Source organism: Calonectris borealis, chromosome 2 (genome assembly GCF_964195595.1).
Source record: "Calonectris borealis chromosome 2, bCalBor7.hap1.2, whole genome shotgun sequence".
NCBI classification, from domain to species: domain Eukaryota; kingdom Metazoa; phylum Chordata; class Aves; order Procellariiformes; family Procellariidae; genus Calonectris; species Calonectris borealis.
Genome location: NC_134313.1, coordinates 146,227,551 through 146,247,986, shown reverse-complemented (window position 1 = coordinate 146,247,986; position 20,436 = coordinate 146,227,551). Strand labels below are relative to the sequence as shown.

The 20,436-nt window shown below is 38.4% G+C and overlaps 1 protein-coding gene across 3 annotated transcripts in view; it reads left to right on the top strand.

Moving 5' to 3' along the window:
• The first annotated feature begins 4,405 nt into the window (after nucleotides 1-4,405).
• Nucleotides 4,406-20,436, top strand: part of PTTG1IP2 (PTTG1IP family member 2) — a 30,805-nt gene continuing 14,774 nt past the window's right edge. Inside the window, exons 1-4 of one of the 3 annotated variants that reach the window (XM_075143825.1) lie at nucleotides 4,406-4,621; nucleotides 9,322-9,374; nucleotides 13,559-13,667; nucleotides 17,568-17,676. In XM_075143825.1, coding sequence (XP_074999926.1) covers nucleotides 4,507-4,621; nucleotides 9,322-9,374; nucleotides 13,559-13,667; nucleotides 17,568-17,676 — 386 coding nt within the window. In that variant the 5' untranslated portion in view covers nucleotides 4,406-4,506. Of the gene's footprint in view, nucleotides 4,622-4,693; nucleotides 5,299-9,321; nucleotides 9,375-13,558; nucleotides 13,668-17,567; nucleotides 17,677-20,436 lie in introns of those variants that run through there. The other 2 variants (XM_075143826.1, XM_075143827.1) reach the window with 2 other exon arrangements.

Genomic DNA, 20,436 nt, shown 5'->3' with positions numbered 1-20,436 from the left:
TTTGCTCTCTGTGTATTTGTAGGACTGGACCTAATCTGTTTATGATATTTATTACTTCTAATTATTAGGATCTCTGGGAGTTCTGTTTCAGTGAAGATTATTTATGGAAGGGTGGTTATTATAAGACAAAAGGTGGATCTTGACCTGGAAGATCTAATTTTCTTTATTTGACCTTGAGAAATAGCCTGAACTCATGGCTGCACCTCTTCCTCTATAAAATGGGATTATTAATAATTTGAATTTTAAAAAGATAGTTGTAAGAGCCAATTTATTAAAATCTGAATACACTCTTAAGGATGACTATATAAAGGTGCACATTCTTACTCAGCAGACCTGTTCCCTGTAGATATTTAATCACACTTAGTATCCCACTTCAACAAAGTACTAGACCTCACATGTACCCTCTTGCACGACTTCAACGAAGCCTTAATATGAAACCAACATGCATTTAAGCTGGTCCTGCAACTGAAAAAGAAAAAAAAAACAAAAGAGGTCCTCCTTCTTCCCTGGGATATTAGTCGTGTCCTCACAATTCTTCCTCTGCTGTGCCAGCACAAGAATATGGTCTCCTGCTCAGTGACCCAGATAGGGTATCACTGATCTAGCTGAAAAACAAACTTTCAGCTGCATCAGTTCACTATAGGACTGCAGAAATGTTTTTGTTCGTATACCACAGTGTTTGTTGGATGCAAGAACAAGCATTCAGGGAGAAAGAAGCACAGACTGCTTTTTGTGGGAACACTGATCAAGTACAAATCAAATTGCAACCTGAAGATACATTCATGCTCCAGCCAGCCACAAACTAAAACAACCTTTTTGAACAATGTATTGCTGGGGTAAAATGCCTTTTACCAAGGCCTATGTCCATAAGCCCAACACAGCAAAGAAAAAAAAGCGACATTCTAATCACTTACATGACTTATCAGCTGAATTATTTACACATACTGTAATCAGGCAAGCTGGGTAAACTCATTCACAGTGATGAAGTAATACTGTCATTAAGGGAATCAACAGAACACACACAGACTTTGTAACTCGTATGTCACCTTTGAGATTGTTAGCACTGGTAATAATGAAAAATAAACCAGCTAAAAAAAGAAGAAAAGACTCTGTCAGCCAATTCATTCTTTGTTCAGCTACTCAGGGAATGGCTCATTCAGCTGTTCTATCACAAGGGAGAAGCTGGAGCAGAGATGAGGAAAAGGGACCTTGGCCAGAGCTGCTGCTGAAAATGCGTGAGTAGAAATGCTGTTCAAAACCCTAGGTAGAATCTACAGAGCTGGCAGAAAAATCCTTGTTATCATTTGAAATGAATATGGAATTATGATAGAAAAAAGCAAAATCTGTTTAAGTTCTGAGGTTTTCTTTTTGTTTGTAATCTTAATACATATGCTTGTTCCAAACCCAGTTTTTTGGTAGATCACATTTTCAAGTCTTCCACACTCCATTTCCTGGGAATTTATGTCCACTGAGGGAGTGGTTACTTAATAAAGAAAAAAAACATTCAGATTCATTACTGTAGGTATACCTATTGTGAGAGAATTACCGTAGCCATTCATAAATTATATTAATGTTTTTGTCCCCCAAAGGAATAACAAAGTTAGATCAGAGAAGATGGATGTAACCATACTTCCGAAGAGCTTTTAGCAAATTTTTTTTTTTCACCCTCTCCCATAACTATTTGCTCCAGCTAAAAGATACTTCCTTTAGAATAACCATGCTAGAAGCAACTCAAGGAAAAATCACAAACTCTGGCTTGGAATTTGAGCTGTTTTATGAGAAGTCATTCTTCACTGAATACATAAAACCATCCAAAACTAAGATATAAAAAATTAGCTAGGGGACTTCCCCTCTGCCTCAAACATAATTCAGTACATTTAATCAAAATCATGTGGAAAACAACATAAGCTTTTCAGAAAAAGAAAATTAATGAGGACAGCTATATAAAGTCATTTCAAGGACACTTTTAGCTCAGTATCTCGCCTAAAATGGCAGTCAACAACAGATGCCTAGGGAAGAATGTCAGAATAAAGCAATCATATAATGCATCTTCCTTGGCAATTGCACACAGCTTCTGGCAGTGTGGTTCAGGGACTTTCTGAACCAGAGGTGATATCTTGGTATTAAATAACTGTTAACAGACATATTCATGGGAAAAAAATCCAATTTTTTTGGCCTAATCTAAACTTTTAGTGTCCTTAGTATCCGAAGACAGAGAGTTTCACAACTTAGCTATACTTTGAGTACTTCATTTTCTTCTGAGTACTTTTGTTTTCAGTCTTTTACTTGATGATCGTGTTCAATGCCCTCTAGGTCCTGTATTACAAAAGACAGTTATTCTGTATTCACTTTTTCTGTGCCATTCATGACTTTACACCTCTCTGTCGTATGCCTCCTGAGCTATAGTCTATTGAATTATTACTATCTATGTAAACAGTTCCTTATCTTTGCTAGTCTTTGTCACTCATCTATGTGTCTCTACTATTTCAAGAGCACATTCCAAGTGACTCAAGAATACGGAAACAAGAAAAAAAGAAGTGTTTCAGAGCATAAAGATTTATAGACTTGAACATGTGGCGAAACCTGGTCTTCAGATGTCCCTGCTCATTGCAGGGGGGTTGGACTAGATGACCTTTAAAGGTCCCTTCCAACCCAAACCATTATATGATTCTACGATTCAGCCAGCTGAAGAAGGCTGAAGTCATGAGTCAGTATTGTCCTACATTAAGCTCAGGTGAAAACATCTTGGTTTCCATATGATCCATACACCCACACTTTGACTTTATTTTTCTAACACTCCCTGAAAACTGAGAGGCAGGGACTCTCATGCTGCTGGCAAAAATCCAAGGATGATATAGGCAAAATGAAATGTAAATAACTTTTTAATTGAAACTTCATTTGAGGCAAGGGCACCTTCCAGTCAGCCCCGGCTGAAACTGCCAAATCTCTCACAAAGCCATCCCGGTGCGGTATAGCACTCTGTCAGCTTTCAAGGCCAACGGCCTTAGAACCAAGCAACAAGACTCAGGTTTGTTCCTTTTAATTTTATGCACTGGCCTAAGTCACCGGAGTTACTAGCAGTTATCCTAATTCCCTCTGAACTGTTTCCTGGAGCTACTCATCTCTTACTGTGTAGGATTTTAGGGAGGTTAATCTCTGCAGTAAGGTGAATCAGGTGTCTAAAGTTAGATACGATGGCAAGGTCAAGCACTGCGAAGAACATTCATCTTATTCCTCGTTAAGGCTCAAGTGCATTTGCAAAAGCATCTCAAACAGTGAAGAGCTGCTCTCCCTATGCCCGGAAACCAATTGCAATACTTTCAATAATAACAATGGTATCATCACAAGACTAATAAAAGTGGTCTAAACGCTGCTGTGTTTGAGAAGGAAGGTCGCAAGCAACTGGAGCCACTGCTGACTGAAACAGTGCCATACTTGGAGGGAGTGTTTGCTTCCTACTTGAAGTAGAGTTGTTCAGCACTAAACAAACCTACATGAGTATTTCAGCTATTCATTGCCCAATATCAAACTTCTCATTCCTGAACACGATCACAGAGACACTAACAAAGCTCAGCTATAGGATCATTTAATTAAAGCAAGGTTGGCTATCAAAGCATGGCTAGGTATCTCACTTCATTGGCCATTAAGGACTCGTTTCGGTGCCTAACCACAGTTGTCTAGGGCCATTGAGATGCCCACAGTTTCCTATGTGTCCTTACCCTGCCATCTCGGAGGGTTTGTGTCGTATTTCGCAGCCCTATCTGGGTGTTTTGTATACCCCTCGGCACATCAAGGGCGCTACGTGCTTCTGTAAGGCCCTAAGAGTTGGGTCACTGTGGAAAACTAACAACTCATTAATCTTTTTAAATGGTGAATTTTCACATTTGTCCCCATCTCTTTATTCCCTTCTCTGGCCAGCCCTGACTTGGGGATAACTTTGTTGGCTCTGTTGGCTTTGGCAGCCTGCTGGCCATCCTCACTGAAAACCGACACCAGCAAGCAGGAGACGGGGCAAGGGATCCTCGCCACCTCCTCGCCCTCACAGGGACGGAAGAGTCCACACAGCAAAGGAAGGAAAAAAGAGGCTCAAATCAAAAGAACAATAAGCCTTGAGGGACGGGAAAAAGTCCTGCTGTATCACAGAACTGAGCCGACAAACGACTTGCAGCCACGGCTCGGCCGCTCGCACAGCTGCGCCAAAGGGACGCTGACGCCACAGGCGCGGCCAGCGCAGGCCGCAGGCACCGGGAGCTCACGGAAGGTGAAACACCCCCTCCGGGCGCCTGCGGGGGCGAGACCTCGGCCTGTAAAGCCGGCTCCTCGGCCTCCCGCCCCACGGCCGGCCGCTGCGAAGCGCCCTGCCTCCGCCCGCTACACGCCCCGAGCCCCACCCCCCGCTGGAGCCGTTGGCGCCTGCGCGCGGGGGCCGTTGGCGCCTGCGCGCGGTCGGTACCTGCTGCGAGCGCGGCTCCGGCCCGGCCCTGCTCTGCACTGCAAGCCGCGGCGATGGCGGCGCTGCGGTTGTGGCCGCTCTGGCTGCAGGGCTTGGCGCTGGTGTGGGGCCGCGCCGAGATGGGGCTGGCGCACCTCACCGCCACGGCTCCGCCAGCACCGGCGCAGGGTAAGGAGGGGCGGGGAGCCGCGGGACAGCGCGTAGCCGTTCCCTTCCTCCCCGCGGAGGGGCTCGCCCGTGGTTGCGGACTGTGGGGCCTTGCCGGGGCGTTTCCCTCTGGAGGGCCGCGTTCGCCCCTGAGCAGGGCTGCGGGGGGCACGGCGGGAGAGGCGGCAGAGGCCCCCGCTCGCCCCGAGGCCTGCAGGCGCCGAGCGCCTTCTGGAGAGCTGGCGGAGCTCGGGGGTTTGCCTTAGTCCTCGTCCCCTGCCTCGGAGGAGGCTGGTTTCCGTGTGGCGGGAGGGCAGCCGCCCGTGTGGCTTCCGGCTCGGCTGCCCTCCCTTGCTGCTGCTGGGACGGGACAGGCAGCCCGCTCTCGGGAGGCTGGCTCCAAGCTTCCGACAGAGGAAGGGGCGATGGCACTAGGGCTTGTACTGCTGGCCGGCATGTGGGGCCGTGGGGTTATCAGGAGTTTTGCTGCAGGGAGACAACAACCGCCTAGGTTTTCTCTGCCCTGACTGATGATGAGGAATGATGGCTTGGAAGGAGAAGCTGGCGGAGATGCTCTTGCCATCCTGTTTGTTCTGTTGGAATTGTTTATCTCATAGCTGCTTTTGGAAAGCAGTTTGTGAAGCTCGTCCTCAACTTTGGTTGCCGCTAGCGGATGAGACCAGAAGGGTACACGTCAGGTTAGTTTGCATTAAATTAGGGTATCTCAAGTGGATGTTGGGACATGTTTTTAGAGTCCAGTTTGAGGTGTTCCGTTTCTTCCATGGAAGGGTTTATACTCGAAAAGGAAGTAAACAACTTTGTGAGACAAGTAACTTAAGCAGAAGGGAAAGGGACCTGTCAGTGTTTCTCAGAGAAAAGGACCAAAGGTAGACCTGCTAATAACTGCAAGTTAATCAGTGTCTTTCTAGTAGTTCCGAGAAACGTAGGGGAAACCAAAGAGTTTGGTTGGAGCCAAAAATGGGGATGAATTGGTAGCGGAGTTGCTTATGGATTCACTAGAAAAGAACTTTTCACACACTATTATTGTTATGTGAGTTTGGGAATTTGCTCATTACACAAAGTTGGTTGTCAATAGGGAGAAGGATCATGATATTATACAGAAAGATGTGGCTGACCTTTAAGGAGTAAATATTAGAAATAAGTTTAAAGTGAAAAATAAGAAGTGGATTGTTATGCTATATGACTAGTATTATAATTTTAATCTTAAATTGAAATAGTTGGAAAAAAGTAGGGAGGTAGACTTGTTGACTGTCAGATGCATATCAACTACTAAAGTGATGCTCTGGTGAAGAGAGAGATGGCAGTTTTATGGTAGTTCTGCAAGACTGTGGGACCTTGTATGCCATCCCGTTTAAATATTCTGCAAGTTCAGCACCGGTGTTCAACAGAGTTGGACTGGCACAAAGCAGGGTTACAAAGGTTGTATTGTTCCCCGTTTGAGAGAATACCTAGAACAGTATGGCTTTAATTGCTGGGGCAGAAGGAAGGTTGAGGGGGAATAAGAGTACTTGGTGAAAGTACTCTTATACCAGTAGGAGGGAACAACTGTTTAAGTTGAAGAACAGCATTGCCCTGAGAATGGGGACAGAGAACACATTAAAATAAACTTAGTGTAGATATTGAAAGGTTCTGACTGACTGAGCAGTCACACTGTTTTTTTCAGTAGAATAGTAAGAGGCTCCCACCCCCCAAAAAAAAAAAAAGAGTCGCTGATCTTAAGGTTGTATGGCAGTCCTCAGTCCTGAGTGTATGCTGATATAGAGCCCTGTCTTCCTAAAAAAAAAAAAAAAAAAAAAAAAAAAAAATCTCTGCATATGCTGCCTTCATGCAGAAATACATATTGGAAAGGGGAGGGGGGGAAAGCTGTTTTTAAACAAAATAGAGTTTTATTGTCAGTGCTATTATGTTTTACCTGTATGTTGTGGAGGAACAGTGTTTGTTCTGTATTTGCAGTTACCCTGGTCCATGAGTATGTCTCCTAGAAAGTGAGGTCATACAGATAATTTGCCTATAATTAACTATAGTACAACTTCTGTATGGGTGGGCAGAATTCCAGTCGTAAAAAATAGTGCATGAACAGTGATAGCTTTTTCTTATCTAGTGAGAATAAAATCTTCATACAGCTACAGTTCACTCTGTCCAAAGTGTTACACTAAAATATTTTGGTAAAAATTACACCACTTATCAAAGTAATGCTTCCACTGCTTGATAAATGAGGCTTGGCATGTAAAAATGATTTCTCATTTTATTACGTGTTAGATGATTAATGCTGATGTTATATGCCAATACAGAAGGAATGATTATGCTTGATAAATACAGTTTCAAATACAATAGGAATTATTTTTGGTAGTGGTGCTATGGCTTATCTTTATCTGGGGGGGGAGGGGGGAAGTAATACAGTAGTCCTTTGACATATTAGAGGGAGACTGTCAACTTGATATCTGTTTGAATTAAAAAAAAAAAAATTCAAAGTTGTTTTTGTTTTATGTGCTGGTACACATAATGCTTTAGCAAGGTCATTGGAGGGGTTGGTTGTTGGGTTTTTCTTCTTTTTCAGTTTGAGAGGTGTTTTGTTCTATCCTCTGCTTTGTGGAGAACACTGTAACTGGTGGGAAATTTATGTATCTTTGTAAGTTATGTGACCCAGATAAATATATAAAGCAGAATGGAAAAAAATCTTAATTTTTTTTTCAATCACTTATGGTAATGTTACATTTTGTAACAGCAGTACATAAAGATGTTTTGATTTTTGAAATGTATGTTGTGGTGATATATGTTGAAGTATTTTTCATTAAGACTCTTCTATGCTGTTCTTTAGAATAAACATAAATAATAGAAGTGTAATTTTTTTTATAATTTAAGCCCCAGTCTTTTGGTTATATGCCAATATAGGTTATCGGCTATAATATATCAGTAGGAAGGCAGTTAAAGAAGATGAACAGCATGAAAAGCTTGTGAGATTACCTCCTTTGATAAGAATCTAAGGAATATTACATGTCTTCATTTTGCTGTAGGTGATTCAGTTACTGAAAATGTAACCTAAACTACGTTTTTAGAAGTCTTTGGTGTACTTGCATGGTTCTGACCATACCTCACTAATTCATGTTCAGAAAGCTGGTTTGTTTAGATGTTTTAAATCTTGAATTGAAAAAGTAATGAAGTATTTTTATAATAAGCATGGTGGTACTCCATGTGAAATAATCCCATTTGAAAACTTTTGAGTTTAAACTGAGAACTATTTCTGAATCTGCTTTTCACATTTTTTTCCATGAATTGGTATATGGGCCTTAACGCTTAGACTGTTTCTCAGTTGATTGGTACCAGTACCAATGTTAATTGGTACTGGATAAACTAGTACCTGGTTTTTCTAAACAGATGTATTAATTAAAGCTAAATATATTGGTACATAAAATGCATTTAGTGTTAAGAATTAGTACCAGGAGGATATAATGTTGAATTATGAAAAGAAAATATTGAAATATGTAGTTATTCCAAAACATGCCAAGAAATTAGCTCAAATAAATAACTGCTTATGACTAATGCACTGTTATTCATTAAAAGTAGGATTGGATTCCTAATTCAGAGATATTTTCCCCTCATATTTATATGATAGATGTGGAAATAATTTAGAATAGAATAGACTGTTTCAGTTGGATGGGACCTACAACCGATCATCTAGTCCAACCGCCTGACCAATTCAGGGCTGACCTTGTTATTAAGAGCATCAAAAGTTAATTTTTAGTATTATTAAATAAGACTATCATAGGAACTACAATAATTGGAAGAAAATCCAGGTTCAGACCAGGAGAGAAAACTCCCCCTCATCTGTCAAGTGGTTCACCTAGATCAAGAGTATGGCATGTACGTGATTCTGTGGGTGGCAAATTATGTCTATGTTGTGGGTAAAAAAGGCCATGTTAAGACGATAAGCATGCAGTACTTCTAAATGAAAGTCATAGCCTTTGACTGGAATCCTCTGGGAATCTGAAGACCAGTAAATATTTTCTTTTTTAGGATAGAAATTGTTTTTTAAAATCCAAAGAAAATATGAATTAACTCTTTCCACATCACTTGGATTTTCAAACTTTTGTCAGAGTTCTTGTTGATCTCTTTGTTCCTATGTTTGAAAATAACTTTGTTCCTATGTTTGAAAATAACTTTGTTCCTATGTTTGAAAATAACTTTGTTCCTATGTTTGAAAATATTTTTAAATTGTTCTTTAATATTGTGTTATTTGGAGAGCTTTATTTTTTAAAAAAAAAACTTTTTTCCCTAAGAAAAGGTTAATATCTGTGGAAAGGGGACTAACCCTAGGCGAGGGTCAGCCTTTGCTAGGCTTCCAAAGCTGCAAAACTTGGAATGTTGTCTAAATTGAAGTGTAGAAGTCTAAGAACTTTAGCAGAGATACAGGGAAGCTCTTGGGTTTTTTGTCCTATGTTGTCCTTAGAGAAAGCAAATTGAAGTTACAAGTAAGCTTAAATTGTTTCCCTAACTATGTCAGAAGTCAAACTTAAATGCTTTGTATCTCTGTTTGCTACAGTTCTCCTGGAATGGAAATACTGAGCTTTCATAGCTTCAATCAAAATTGTTGCTTGTATCTGGAAATAGGGAAAAAAAAAAAGCTAAATATTGTGTTAAGTGCTTGATGTTACTAAGGAAAAATAAATATATCATCTGTGTGTGTGTTGGTTTTTTTCTAGCGTGTTCAGAGTTTTCCCAAAGGTCCTGTGAAGAATGTCTAAAAAATGTTTCGGTAAGATTTTTAACATCCTTTTTAACTGAGAATTTGGGTTTGTGGTTTTTTTTTTTCCCATTTAATATGAAGTCAGATTGTTGGGGTTGGTTTGGATGTTTGGTGGGGGGTTTGTTTTTAATGATGAATCTAGTCAAACTATTAATAAGAGGAAGCCTCTGTTATTTAAATGGTGGAGTGAACTTCCCCTCTGTCACACTTGATGCCAGTGTGCTTTCACTTTGCCAGGGTTGCTCCATGATTTGGTCAGTCAGGGTATTTCTCTGCTTTGTCTGGAAAGGATGGACAGTGTAGAATCCAGGTTTCCATTTCCAGTGTGTGCTCAGTGCTTTCACAGCGCAACTGAGTTGATGCTGCTGCTGGTTTAGACTTGTCCTTATTTTGCAAGCAGCACTTAGTTAAATTTCCATCTTATACAAGGGCTAGATAAACTGAATCTTGTGTGGCTAAAATGCCTTGCATTTCTTATATGCTGAATAGGAGAACTGGGAAATTAATGTAAATAAACTAGAAATGCCTTTCTCTGGAGATGCCCCAAGCAATGCATTTAACTGAGGCAGACTGGATCAGTGCTTTGTAGATGTTCAGACGTGTTGGCCTCTCCACTGACTACATCAGACCATAAGGGCTTAAGAGTGCCAGGCTAGATCTCCATTCTGGTAGCAAGGTGTTTAGATTTCCAATTAAATTGCAATAAGGCAGACATTTAAACCAATAGAATTTGTTTCTCTGTCCTTTGCTCAAAACCTGTTTAGCTCCACAGTAAGGGTCATGATAAGTATGCAAAAGGTGTCTGTCCCTGCAGAGTAGAAGAAACTCCCATATTTAAAGTGAGAGATTGTTTTGAATTCTAACTTCAGATGTTACTGAAGAGAAATATTTCATGAATCTAAGTTACATAAGTTACTGCAAAACTTTTTCAGTAAGGAAAATTGAGAAATATCTAAACTTATCTGGTTTACGTCTTGCGCATCTTTTGGCTTTTTTAATGGAAAAATATTAATTGCCTTGCATTGATGTGGTTATTGTGTGTTGTCAGACCTGTATATTTGTTGTCATAAGCATGGCATTGTGTAAAGAATTCTTTATCTTTAAAAGCATAAAGTAGGAAATGGAAAATATGGGTCATTAAAGATTAAATGTTCAGCACTACCACTGGTGTGACTGTCACTTCAAATAAGTGCTGCTGCAGATACATCAGCACAACTTCTATTAATCTGAGAGCTATGTGCTCACCTTGTGAGAGAAATAAATCCTTTAGCTGTGTTTGTGTACTACTGAAGACACTAACAAAATTATAGATACATTATTTTCAGAATCTGTCAAACCGATGACAGTGTCCAGGCTTGTTTTGGTGACAGAATGATGGATGATTCAGGACAACTGCTTCAATAGCATCAGTGTTAACCTTGAAGAAAGGAGTTTAGATTTGATTCAGACAACTTGCACATACATTAAAAAAAAAAAAACGCTACAGAACAAAGGCATTAGCATTTGTGTGAGCAATACAAAAGCAAAGGATTGCTGAAATTACTTTAATTGCTTTAGTAGAAAAAAAAATCAGGTTTTCATGATAATATAGATAGCAGCAGCAGATACCAAATGTTTTATTTTCATTTTTGAATGGATAAAAACAACTCCAAACAAACCCTAAAATGTAGTTCAGTTAAATAGGATTATAATTCAAAATGCTCAAATTTTGTTTATCATAATTATAACTGGGTTGGTCTTTAGAGTTGATGAATACCTATTTTCTTGTGTTTTTATAAGTTCTGAGTGGTAACTTTATAGATACGCTGTTGCATTTCATCTTGTTCCTTACAATATGGAACATTCAAAAAATAATACATAAGGGTTTTGATTAGAGCTGTTTGAATCCTGAAACTCAATTCATTTACTTCAAAGAAATATTTACTGCTATGACTAGCAGATTACCAGGTGTATTAAAATTTGAGAACTTTATCTGTTACCAGACGATGTGTAAATATCTATTGATTAACATCTTGAGAGAGTTTTCTCTTCATGTTTCTAACTCCATGTGACAGTGTGTAAAACAAAATAGGTAACGCAAGCGCCAGTTAAAGATGCTTTTACTACACTTTAAAATCTGTGTCCATGTGTAGAGCCTCAGCATTCTGGAGAATTTTCCAAAGTCTCATTTTTAACATTTGAGTAGTCTACCAACATGCTTTTCCCCTCAGCTATTTATTTTTGTCATTCTCATCTTTGTCCTAATAACAAATGTACGGAATCTAAATTCTTATGGTAAATGGATTTTAGGCAAGCTAGGCATTAAAAAAAAAAAAAGGAGCTAACAACAGCTATAGGAAATTATATGATCAATAAATATAGCCAATTTTTTTTGAAGGAAAGGTGGGGATAATAGTCGCTTACATACATCTATCTGATTATAGAGGAAGAAGCATTCATTTTGTGTTCATAGTTACTATCTTATCTCTTAATACTGAGAATATGTCCTTAAAATGAGTGTGGACTGAATTAATGATGTTGCACCTCATTATTATGTGAGACTCTACTAAAATAAAGTCAGTGATATCATCAGAGTGTGAATGTGATTCCTAGCATACTCTGCAAAGGATATATGATTTACCTCTAAATAAAATAAAATCTTTTCAGTCTTCATTTTTAGGTTATAGATGAGGATCAAAGTTAAGGAAATGTTTTGCCGTTGGGTATTTAGGCTTTTTTCTTTTTTAGATTTTGACAATTGGCTCAATTTTTAGCGTTGGGAATGAGTCAATTGAAATATTTTCTCTTACTTCAGCCTCTGCACCAATCAGTAGCTGATCAGGTATTGCCTTTTGGGCTACCCACGTTTTTAATAGTAACATGCAGTAGTCTCCATCAGACTGGTACAGTTGACCTTTCTGTGTTCCTAGTTGTCACCAACAGTATAGAGTCTTTCAGGTTAGAAGAGACCTCATGAGTCATCTAATCCAGCCTCCTACTTAAATCAGGATCAACATTACATTCAAACAAGTTTAACAATGACTTTTAGTCTGCCCCCATTAGTCATTATTTTTGAACTGTTAATTCTTACTAAATAATTGATCCAACAAAAATAAGCATGTTCTCATCTAATATCCTTGATTAAAATTAAACCTTAGGAGGGCAGGTTTTTTGCAAAGATTATTCTGCCTTCTTAATTATTTTTGTTGATGTGTCTTTATGGGCATGTTTGACTTGTACAGTCTGCCAACTACAAAATATGAATAAATTTTTCTTGTCTCTTTTTTCACTTTTTTTCAAGAGAGCAGAATCTACTACAAATGGTTTCCTTTGTATTTAATGTTTTCTAACCCTTTAGAGCAAGATTACAGACTTTGTGCAATTGAGGATGTTCTTGATAGTACCGCTAAAGCATAGTTCCTCGATGAGCTCTTTCTAGAATGAATCCTAAAAAACCCTGTTCTGTCAAGGATTCCTTTTACTGTCATCCAAAACTTCTTCACTGGTTGAGTTGTGTGGTAAGGGAATTTTGTATCATTTTAACAGATGAAAAACAAAACTTAAGCTTGATGCTTAGTGGTGACATAAAAAGCAGAAATGTTGTGCTGGTACTCTGTAATACATGTAAGAAATCTAAAATTTTAAAAATATCCAGATATGGAAGTGTGCAATTAAGGTACCCAATGTACTTTGCAACACAGATTGGGTAAGGTTGTATCTTTTATTACCTTGCAGCAAAACCTCCTGTAAAATTGTAAGGGTTCTTTATTTTTTTTCTTTCTGTTGATAGTCAAATATAGGGCTGAAGTAAGATTATAAGTGGATTTGTGTTCATCGAAGATACCAGGTGTTTTAAAATTCTGAACAGTGGGCTTTCTGTTTTGTATTTCTCGTTAATTTCGGTAATCTAAACCCAAAGCCATTTTATCCTCAAGTATACAGAGTACCTCAATAGGTTCCCAAATATTATCAGGCTAGTGTAACTATTTACTACCTTTATTACCTATAAGTACAAAATGTACTTACTCACAATTCAGTTTAGGCTTACTTAGGAATTATACCAGGACTTCTGTAGGTTTTATACTACAAAGCACTTTCAATATATCCATACAGTACTGTATGCACTTAAGAATTCTGTCTGTGGAGAGGAGCACTAAATTGTAAACTGTTTTTGAAGATCAATAATTTGTTTTTTATTTGTTTCTTTTGCACAGTGCCTTTGGTGTTACACTAACAACACTTGTATTGATTACCCTGTAAGAAGCATTCTTCCACCATCTTCATTATGTTCACTCTCAAATGCTCGATGGGGAGTTTGCTGGGGTAGGTACTAATTTTACTTTTGCTATAGAGAATTATTTATGAGTATGATTAGATTAAAGTAAGACTACCGCTTGCTAGAGCTGTTTCCTGATAATTTATTTGGAGGAGTAGGGGGAGGAGGCAGTGGTTATGATTTGGAACCTAAACTTCTGGACTTACAAAACAGTCATTGTTAAGGGTTCTTTCAGCCAGTATAGTTATGCTGATCCAATGGCTTTAAAACATTTACTCTGTAGTGAAGTTCTGTTGACGCTAAAGTCTAGACTGGGAACTAGTGATGTTGGAATGTTCCCAGTATTTTACGTATGTAGCCAGGATTCACCTGTTTCTTAAACCATACTTCTGAAGTGCAAAGAAATAAGGTCGTTCCCTGTTGACAAAGGGTGACCATTCTTACCTTTTTAAAAATTTCTTAAAATGTTTGATGATATACCTGGATCCACAATTTTTATAGTATATTCCAGTGGCAGCAGTGAACCAATACCACAGGAATGGAGCCACCCAAAAATTCTTGAATGCTGTTTTTGCTTAAACAACTGAAATAACAGTGTGGTCTGTGGGTACTGAAGGCAATGCAGTTAAGGTTAAAAAGGAAGCTGCAGAGTGCCACTGTAGATTGTAGCGCTGCATCATTTCATTGTTCTTAGATTTCCTTTTGCTTTACGTTTTGTGTTACAAAATACAGTGCAGTGCATATGCTGCATATGGGGGTGAAATCTTTGGAGCTATTTTTGCAATACTGTGTATACAGATCTAAATGCAAAATAGACTGGAACAGAGAACAAATAAGATGCTGGAAAGCTTGTCATATGAAATAAGAGTACCTCTTCAGTCCAGCAAAGCAAAGGCTTGCTGCTTTGTATGTATTTGCTCATGAACACCGGAGACTAAGGACAAAAAAGGACAAAAACAAGTGCAGATAAACTATCAGTGACTATGTTAACCGTAAATTAGAAGAAAGTTATCACACTTAGAGCAGTGAGATTATGGAGTAGTCTTTAAATTACAGTAGCAGAGGTAGAAGATTGCTATTAAAATGGAGCATGCAAGTTTCTGAACACTACCACTTCATATAATCCCTGCAAACTGAGGGACTAGATTGGACAGTACAGGAGAATTTTACCAATTCTTTGGTTTTAGCAGAAGGGCTCTGTGCTTTGTTTTGTGAGAGAAAGCATTCATGTTTAGACTTTTGGAGTTTTTTAGAGCTAGAGATAAGGCACACTTTTAAGGAAATTGGACTTTCAATATTATAGTAAATGCTGTTACTATGAACTGTTAAGCAGACTTTTTTCTGGAAGTGTGGTGGGTTAACTCCTGCCAACAGCTAAGTACCCACTTAGTACTTCACTCCCCTGGACTCCCCTGGGACGGGGGAAGAAAATAGGAAGAACTCATGGGTTGAGATAAAGACAGCTTAATAGGTGAAGGAAAAATGGGGAGAGGAGATAAAAAAAAACCACCAAGCAAAGGAAATCACTCACTACCTCCCACAGGCAGACTGATGCCCAGCCGGTCCCCAAACAATAATTAACTTGGAAGCCAGATACCCCCTCCGCTTGTTTTTCCTTTACCTCAGGTTTTATTGCTGATCATGGCATTATATGGTGTGGAATATCCCTTTGGCCAGTTTGGGTCAAGCGTTCCAGCAGTGTCCCCTCCTGATCTCTCCGATCGCTTGCCTACCTCCAGCCGTACTCACTGCGGGAAGTGGGGGCAGGGGTAGAAAATTTTGATGCTTTTCAAGCCTATTCAGCAACAGCCAAAACATTGGTGTGTTATCAGCACTGTTTTAGCCAGAAATCCAAAATATGACATCATACCAGCTGCTGTGAAGAAAGCTAACTCTGTCCCAGCCACACCCAGTACAGAAATGCAGTTGTGCTGTGTCCTTTTACAAAGCAGTGATTACCGGTATCTACTGATACTTAAGGGTGTTCTTGGCAATTTACTCCTGCTATAGAAATGGCTTCTAGCTTGGGCGCTATTTGTGTTTCTAGATTGAATGCTGCTTAAACAGAGAATGGAGTACATTCTCAGCAAAAAAGATAGAAGTAGAAAAAGAAAAAAACCAAACCAAAACAACAACAAAAAAACGCATTTCCTTAATAGATTTTTTTTTTTTAAATTATATGCAGCAACATGCCATGGGGATATATAGTCTTATTGAGACTGTCCCCTTCGGACACAGCAGGAAAACTAATTACCTTGTGAGTGTGGTGATGTTTTTCCTTTTTGCAAATAAAATGAAGAGATAGCGTTGGCTCAGTATTGCTGAAAATGAAGCTGAACATTGCAGCTCTCAAAGTCAAAAACAAATTACTTGCTTCCAGTTACAATTTTTATGGAATAAGACATGTTGACAGATTATTAACCAGCAGTGAAGAAAAAAGAACAGTATAGAAGCAACATAATACAAAGTAGCTTAATTGTATTGTGTTTCATGAATAATAAGCAAATGAAATAGATAGTGGAGACAGGAATGCAGACTGAAAACTGACTATCTTTTTCTGCGCTTTGTTAATAAGTTCAAAATACTTTTTTTTCTTCAATTAAATGGCATTTAAAAAAGTAAATAGTATACTTTTAAAAAAATTAAATGGAGATTAAAACCATTTTTTGTTTTTACTTCACTGAATGAAGTATATTTAATTGCTTGTAACTTGTAGGGGAGTAACAGAATGAGAAATGTGGTATGGTGAAATGTGTTACTTTCAAAATTTACATGTTCAGGATTTATTTGTGTATTGTAAATAGAAACTATATATTAATCTGTATTATAAACTGTACCCAGCAAATTATAACACCCAAGCAAAAATATTTGCTGGGATCTAATCTTTGGCAAGATCTGTGAAGGATATTCCTTGGCCAGATGTGAGTTGGTGAGATCTGTAGAGAAGTAACAGACTCTTTGGCTTGCACATGTGATCAGAGAGGATAGACCCTCTGAACTTCACTTGTTAAATTTGACTGTCTTATCACTAGTACCCTGAAGCAGTAAAAAGTGCATGTGCAGCTACTTTGTATTACTGCAGCAGCATGAAGCTGCTGAATCTGGCAGAGTTCAGAGGGATTTATGTGGAAGAGAGGAGAAGAGACAGCTTCCCTGCCCCCTCCTCCCATCATGCTTTAAAATAGACAGTGTGGGGAGAGGTGTTTAGTTTTTATTATCTCTGTTGATACAACTTCCCTGACTGATTTCATTTTGACCTTTGTTAGGTCCTTTAAATAACTCCTCAAAATTGTGTCTATAGCATTGCTTATATCATCCCTGTTTGCTTTTTTCTTGGGCTCACTCTTTTCCAGGACATCAGATTTCTGATTCAGCTACAGTTGTTATAGTGTATGCAGTTAAAATAATACACTACCACCACCCCATTTATTAATCACTCTTTGGATATACAAGGTAACTCCCTTTGGACATAGACGATGACTTTAGGAAGTTTATGGAGAGTTTTATATTGGCTCCTTCAAATCCTCTGACATTGTCATCTTATTTCATTTTACTCTTTCTCTAACTGCTGCATGTAATGTGTGTACACTGATGCTGCATCTATATGACTTTTTTGTCATGCTGTACATTGGCTAAGGTTGTGACTGGGAGGACAGAACTGTGGAATCACACTAGTAAATATATATCATCAAGTATTACAAAATGTCTTTTAATAATTTGGTATATGTAAAATTTTACTTAATGTCTGTTCAGTGCAGATTATGCATAGTAGCAAAATTATAATGTGATATGCTGAGTTTTAGCTGGGGTAGTTGCACAGAATTGTGGTTTTGGTTGTTTTTTTTTTTTTCCATACAGAGGTGAAAAAATGCTTGGGAAGGAGGGGAAGAATGATCAGAAATGTTAATGCTGGAGTCTAACAGGTTGAATATATTCATATTTTTCAGTTAACTTTGAGGCTTTAATTATTGCCATAGCTGTAGTAGCTGGACTCATTCTGGTGTCCATAGCAGTCTGTTGCTGTTACTGCTGTTACTGCAGAAGGCGTTCCAGGAGGTAAATACATATATTTGTTTCCTTTACTAACTTTGGGTGCTGGTCTTCCCTACCTACCTACAGGTTTCACTCTCCACTATACTAAGAATCTTTTCATTTGGAAGCAATTTTGGTCACTTTTTCGGTTGTTTCTCAAATAAAACAAAACAGGTGTTTAGTGACAGGCAGTATGATGCTAGAAATGATGCTGGAATGAGACTAATGTGATATTATTAGTGGTAGCATCACAGATGTGTTCTTTACGTAAGCTGTTGCTTTACATTTCTACATTTTACACTTCCTAATTAAGGTTGGGCGTGAAATATTTCAACGGCCAAATAAATACTTGCTTCATGTGATAACAGAACAAGTAATTTCTTTCAAGGCAAGCTCATGGTACAACAAAAAGGGACCAGGTGGGTAACAAGTAACTGAGCAACAATGTCCTACAGCACTTGGTATCCATGCTTCAGAGTTTGCTGTAGTATCTGTCAGTGGAGAGTCAGTATCTAAGTGACTAGCGGTCTTTGCCAATTCAACAAAATATTCTAAATGTAAGATGAAACTTTTTTGCTCTAAGATACTAAGAGTGACTGACGTATTTTCAAGTAAAGTAATACTGCAAAGATTAAGTGTTCTTGGAGGACTCGTAAAGCTACTTTTTTTTTTTTCTACTGGCTTACTTCTTTAATTAGCTAATATTGTTCAAAGGGAGGGAAATAGTTGATAAGCAGCTAAAATAGGTAAGTCAGTGCTTCCATGGGAAGAGATCAGTGCTTATTGCCTAATGAAACACCTGGAAAGCCTTGCTTATTGGGACAGCACAATATGCTTCTCTGTGTCACTGAATTTTAAAGCTCAGGTTTCTGGGCAGTGTAGTTTCAGCTAGCTCTGCTCTTTTTGTCCTGCAGTACTACTCACGTGAACAAAATGTGGACCTTATTTCTTGATCTGAAATAACTTCTATACTCAAGTACCTGTAATTCATTGTTGTTTGAGGATTGTTTTTTTGAAAGAATTTATGCAGCTGTACAGTGTTTAGTGCTGACCTTCATGCCAGAGAAGTATCATACATCTGTGGTTTTCAAAAAGGGAGAAATTGTAAATAGTATGTCATTCCATTTTCTTTTCCCTGAGGAAGATGGCATGCATCTGTTCTGCTGGTAGATCGGTCTATCAAATCTGTCCTAGTGCAAAAATTGGTAACTCATTAGCCCTGTGCTGATAAGCCCTAAAGATGTATAGAACTGTTTTAGATTTTATGTAAGATCTGCCAACTTCATCTGCAGAAGAACTGAGTAGGCCCCTGTGGCTGACATGCCAACAAATAAACCTTGATTCCTGTGAAGAGAGATTTGTGCCAGACTTCAGTTTTAGTAGCTAAGTCGTCAATCAGTACAGTAACATCTAATTCCAAAAATAGAGGGTTAGTTGAGAGTCATCTTATGCCAGAACTCCAAAGGTGTCAAGCTTAATCTTTTGACACTCAGAGGATTTAAAGGTCTTGTCATAGTGGGGTCCAGCTTATTTCAGGAGCGTTCAGAATGTTTTATTACACTGGAGCCTGATATGTTACTGGCTTTAAATTCTCAGCGGGAATTCTTTTGCTGTCTGCTTCCTCAGTCTGGGGACTCCTTTTCCACAAAAGAAACTTTTTTAAAATTAATTGGAAGAAGTAAAATTTGTAGAAATGTAGTATTAGATCTGTTTTACCGACTTCTTACATGTATCATCTCAGATCTCAGGTGTAACCTTGATTTGCAGAAGCATCAGTATTCCTTCTAGGAATTTTTAAGCTGTGGGTTTTCAATGATTAAGAAGCCAGCACTTATCTTTTTCTTGAACACAGAGAACATTTAGGTGCATTAATCCCCACATCAGTAACATAGCTGGCTCATCTGAGTCCATCCCTACCACAGGAATCTAGGACTCCTGGTGCATTGTTTCAGTACATTGTTTTTATCCTGTGTTTGGACTTTGAGTCTGGTTCCATGTACTTGAGAGAGAACTTTTCATGAAACTATACTAAATATACTGTCTTTAACTTCTTCAGTTTAACAACCACTTGTTAAAATTTTTATAATTTCACTTTCTCAATTTTGAAGAAAAACTCAATTCCTTCAAAGTGTCTAGAAATCAGTAGATATTTAATGCTTCTTTTAATTATACGGAAGAAATACATTTTCTGAATCCTATACCAGCATTTTATTGATTTGGTGGGTTTGTATTTTGCAACACCAGTGTGAAATGAGACTATTATATAGTTATAAGATACTGAGGTCTCCAAAAAAGTAGTTTTACAGAAGGATGCCCAAGAACGGGAGCTTCTAGTCTTCCTGGATGTGCTAATATGGGGAATTGATTAGTTTTACAAAAGAGTCTAACATAGTTTTCCAATAAAGGTGACCTGTTGCATGTGTTTCCTGCTGCTAAACTCCCCTAAGATTTTTCTAACTCTTTATGTGGAAACAAAAAAGGAGGAACTAGAAAATTTGTATGTGAAACATTACATGGATTCTGAATTACTGGATTGTATTTAAATGACTAAGGTGTTCAAATGCATGTATGGACTGATTGAGAGATGGAAAAATTGAGTTCAGGTTTCCAATTCTGATACCTGTGAATTTTGTTATCTGGTAAAACATTTGACATACTATAATTAACCACTGGATGTCACTCTTGCTTAAGTTGTATGTTGGTTGCTGCAGATGTGTGGTACTATAACTATCCATTTCTCTATTAGCACGTGTGTTAATATGGTAAATATTCATATCAAACATC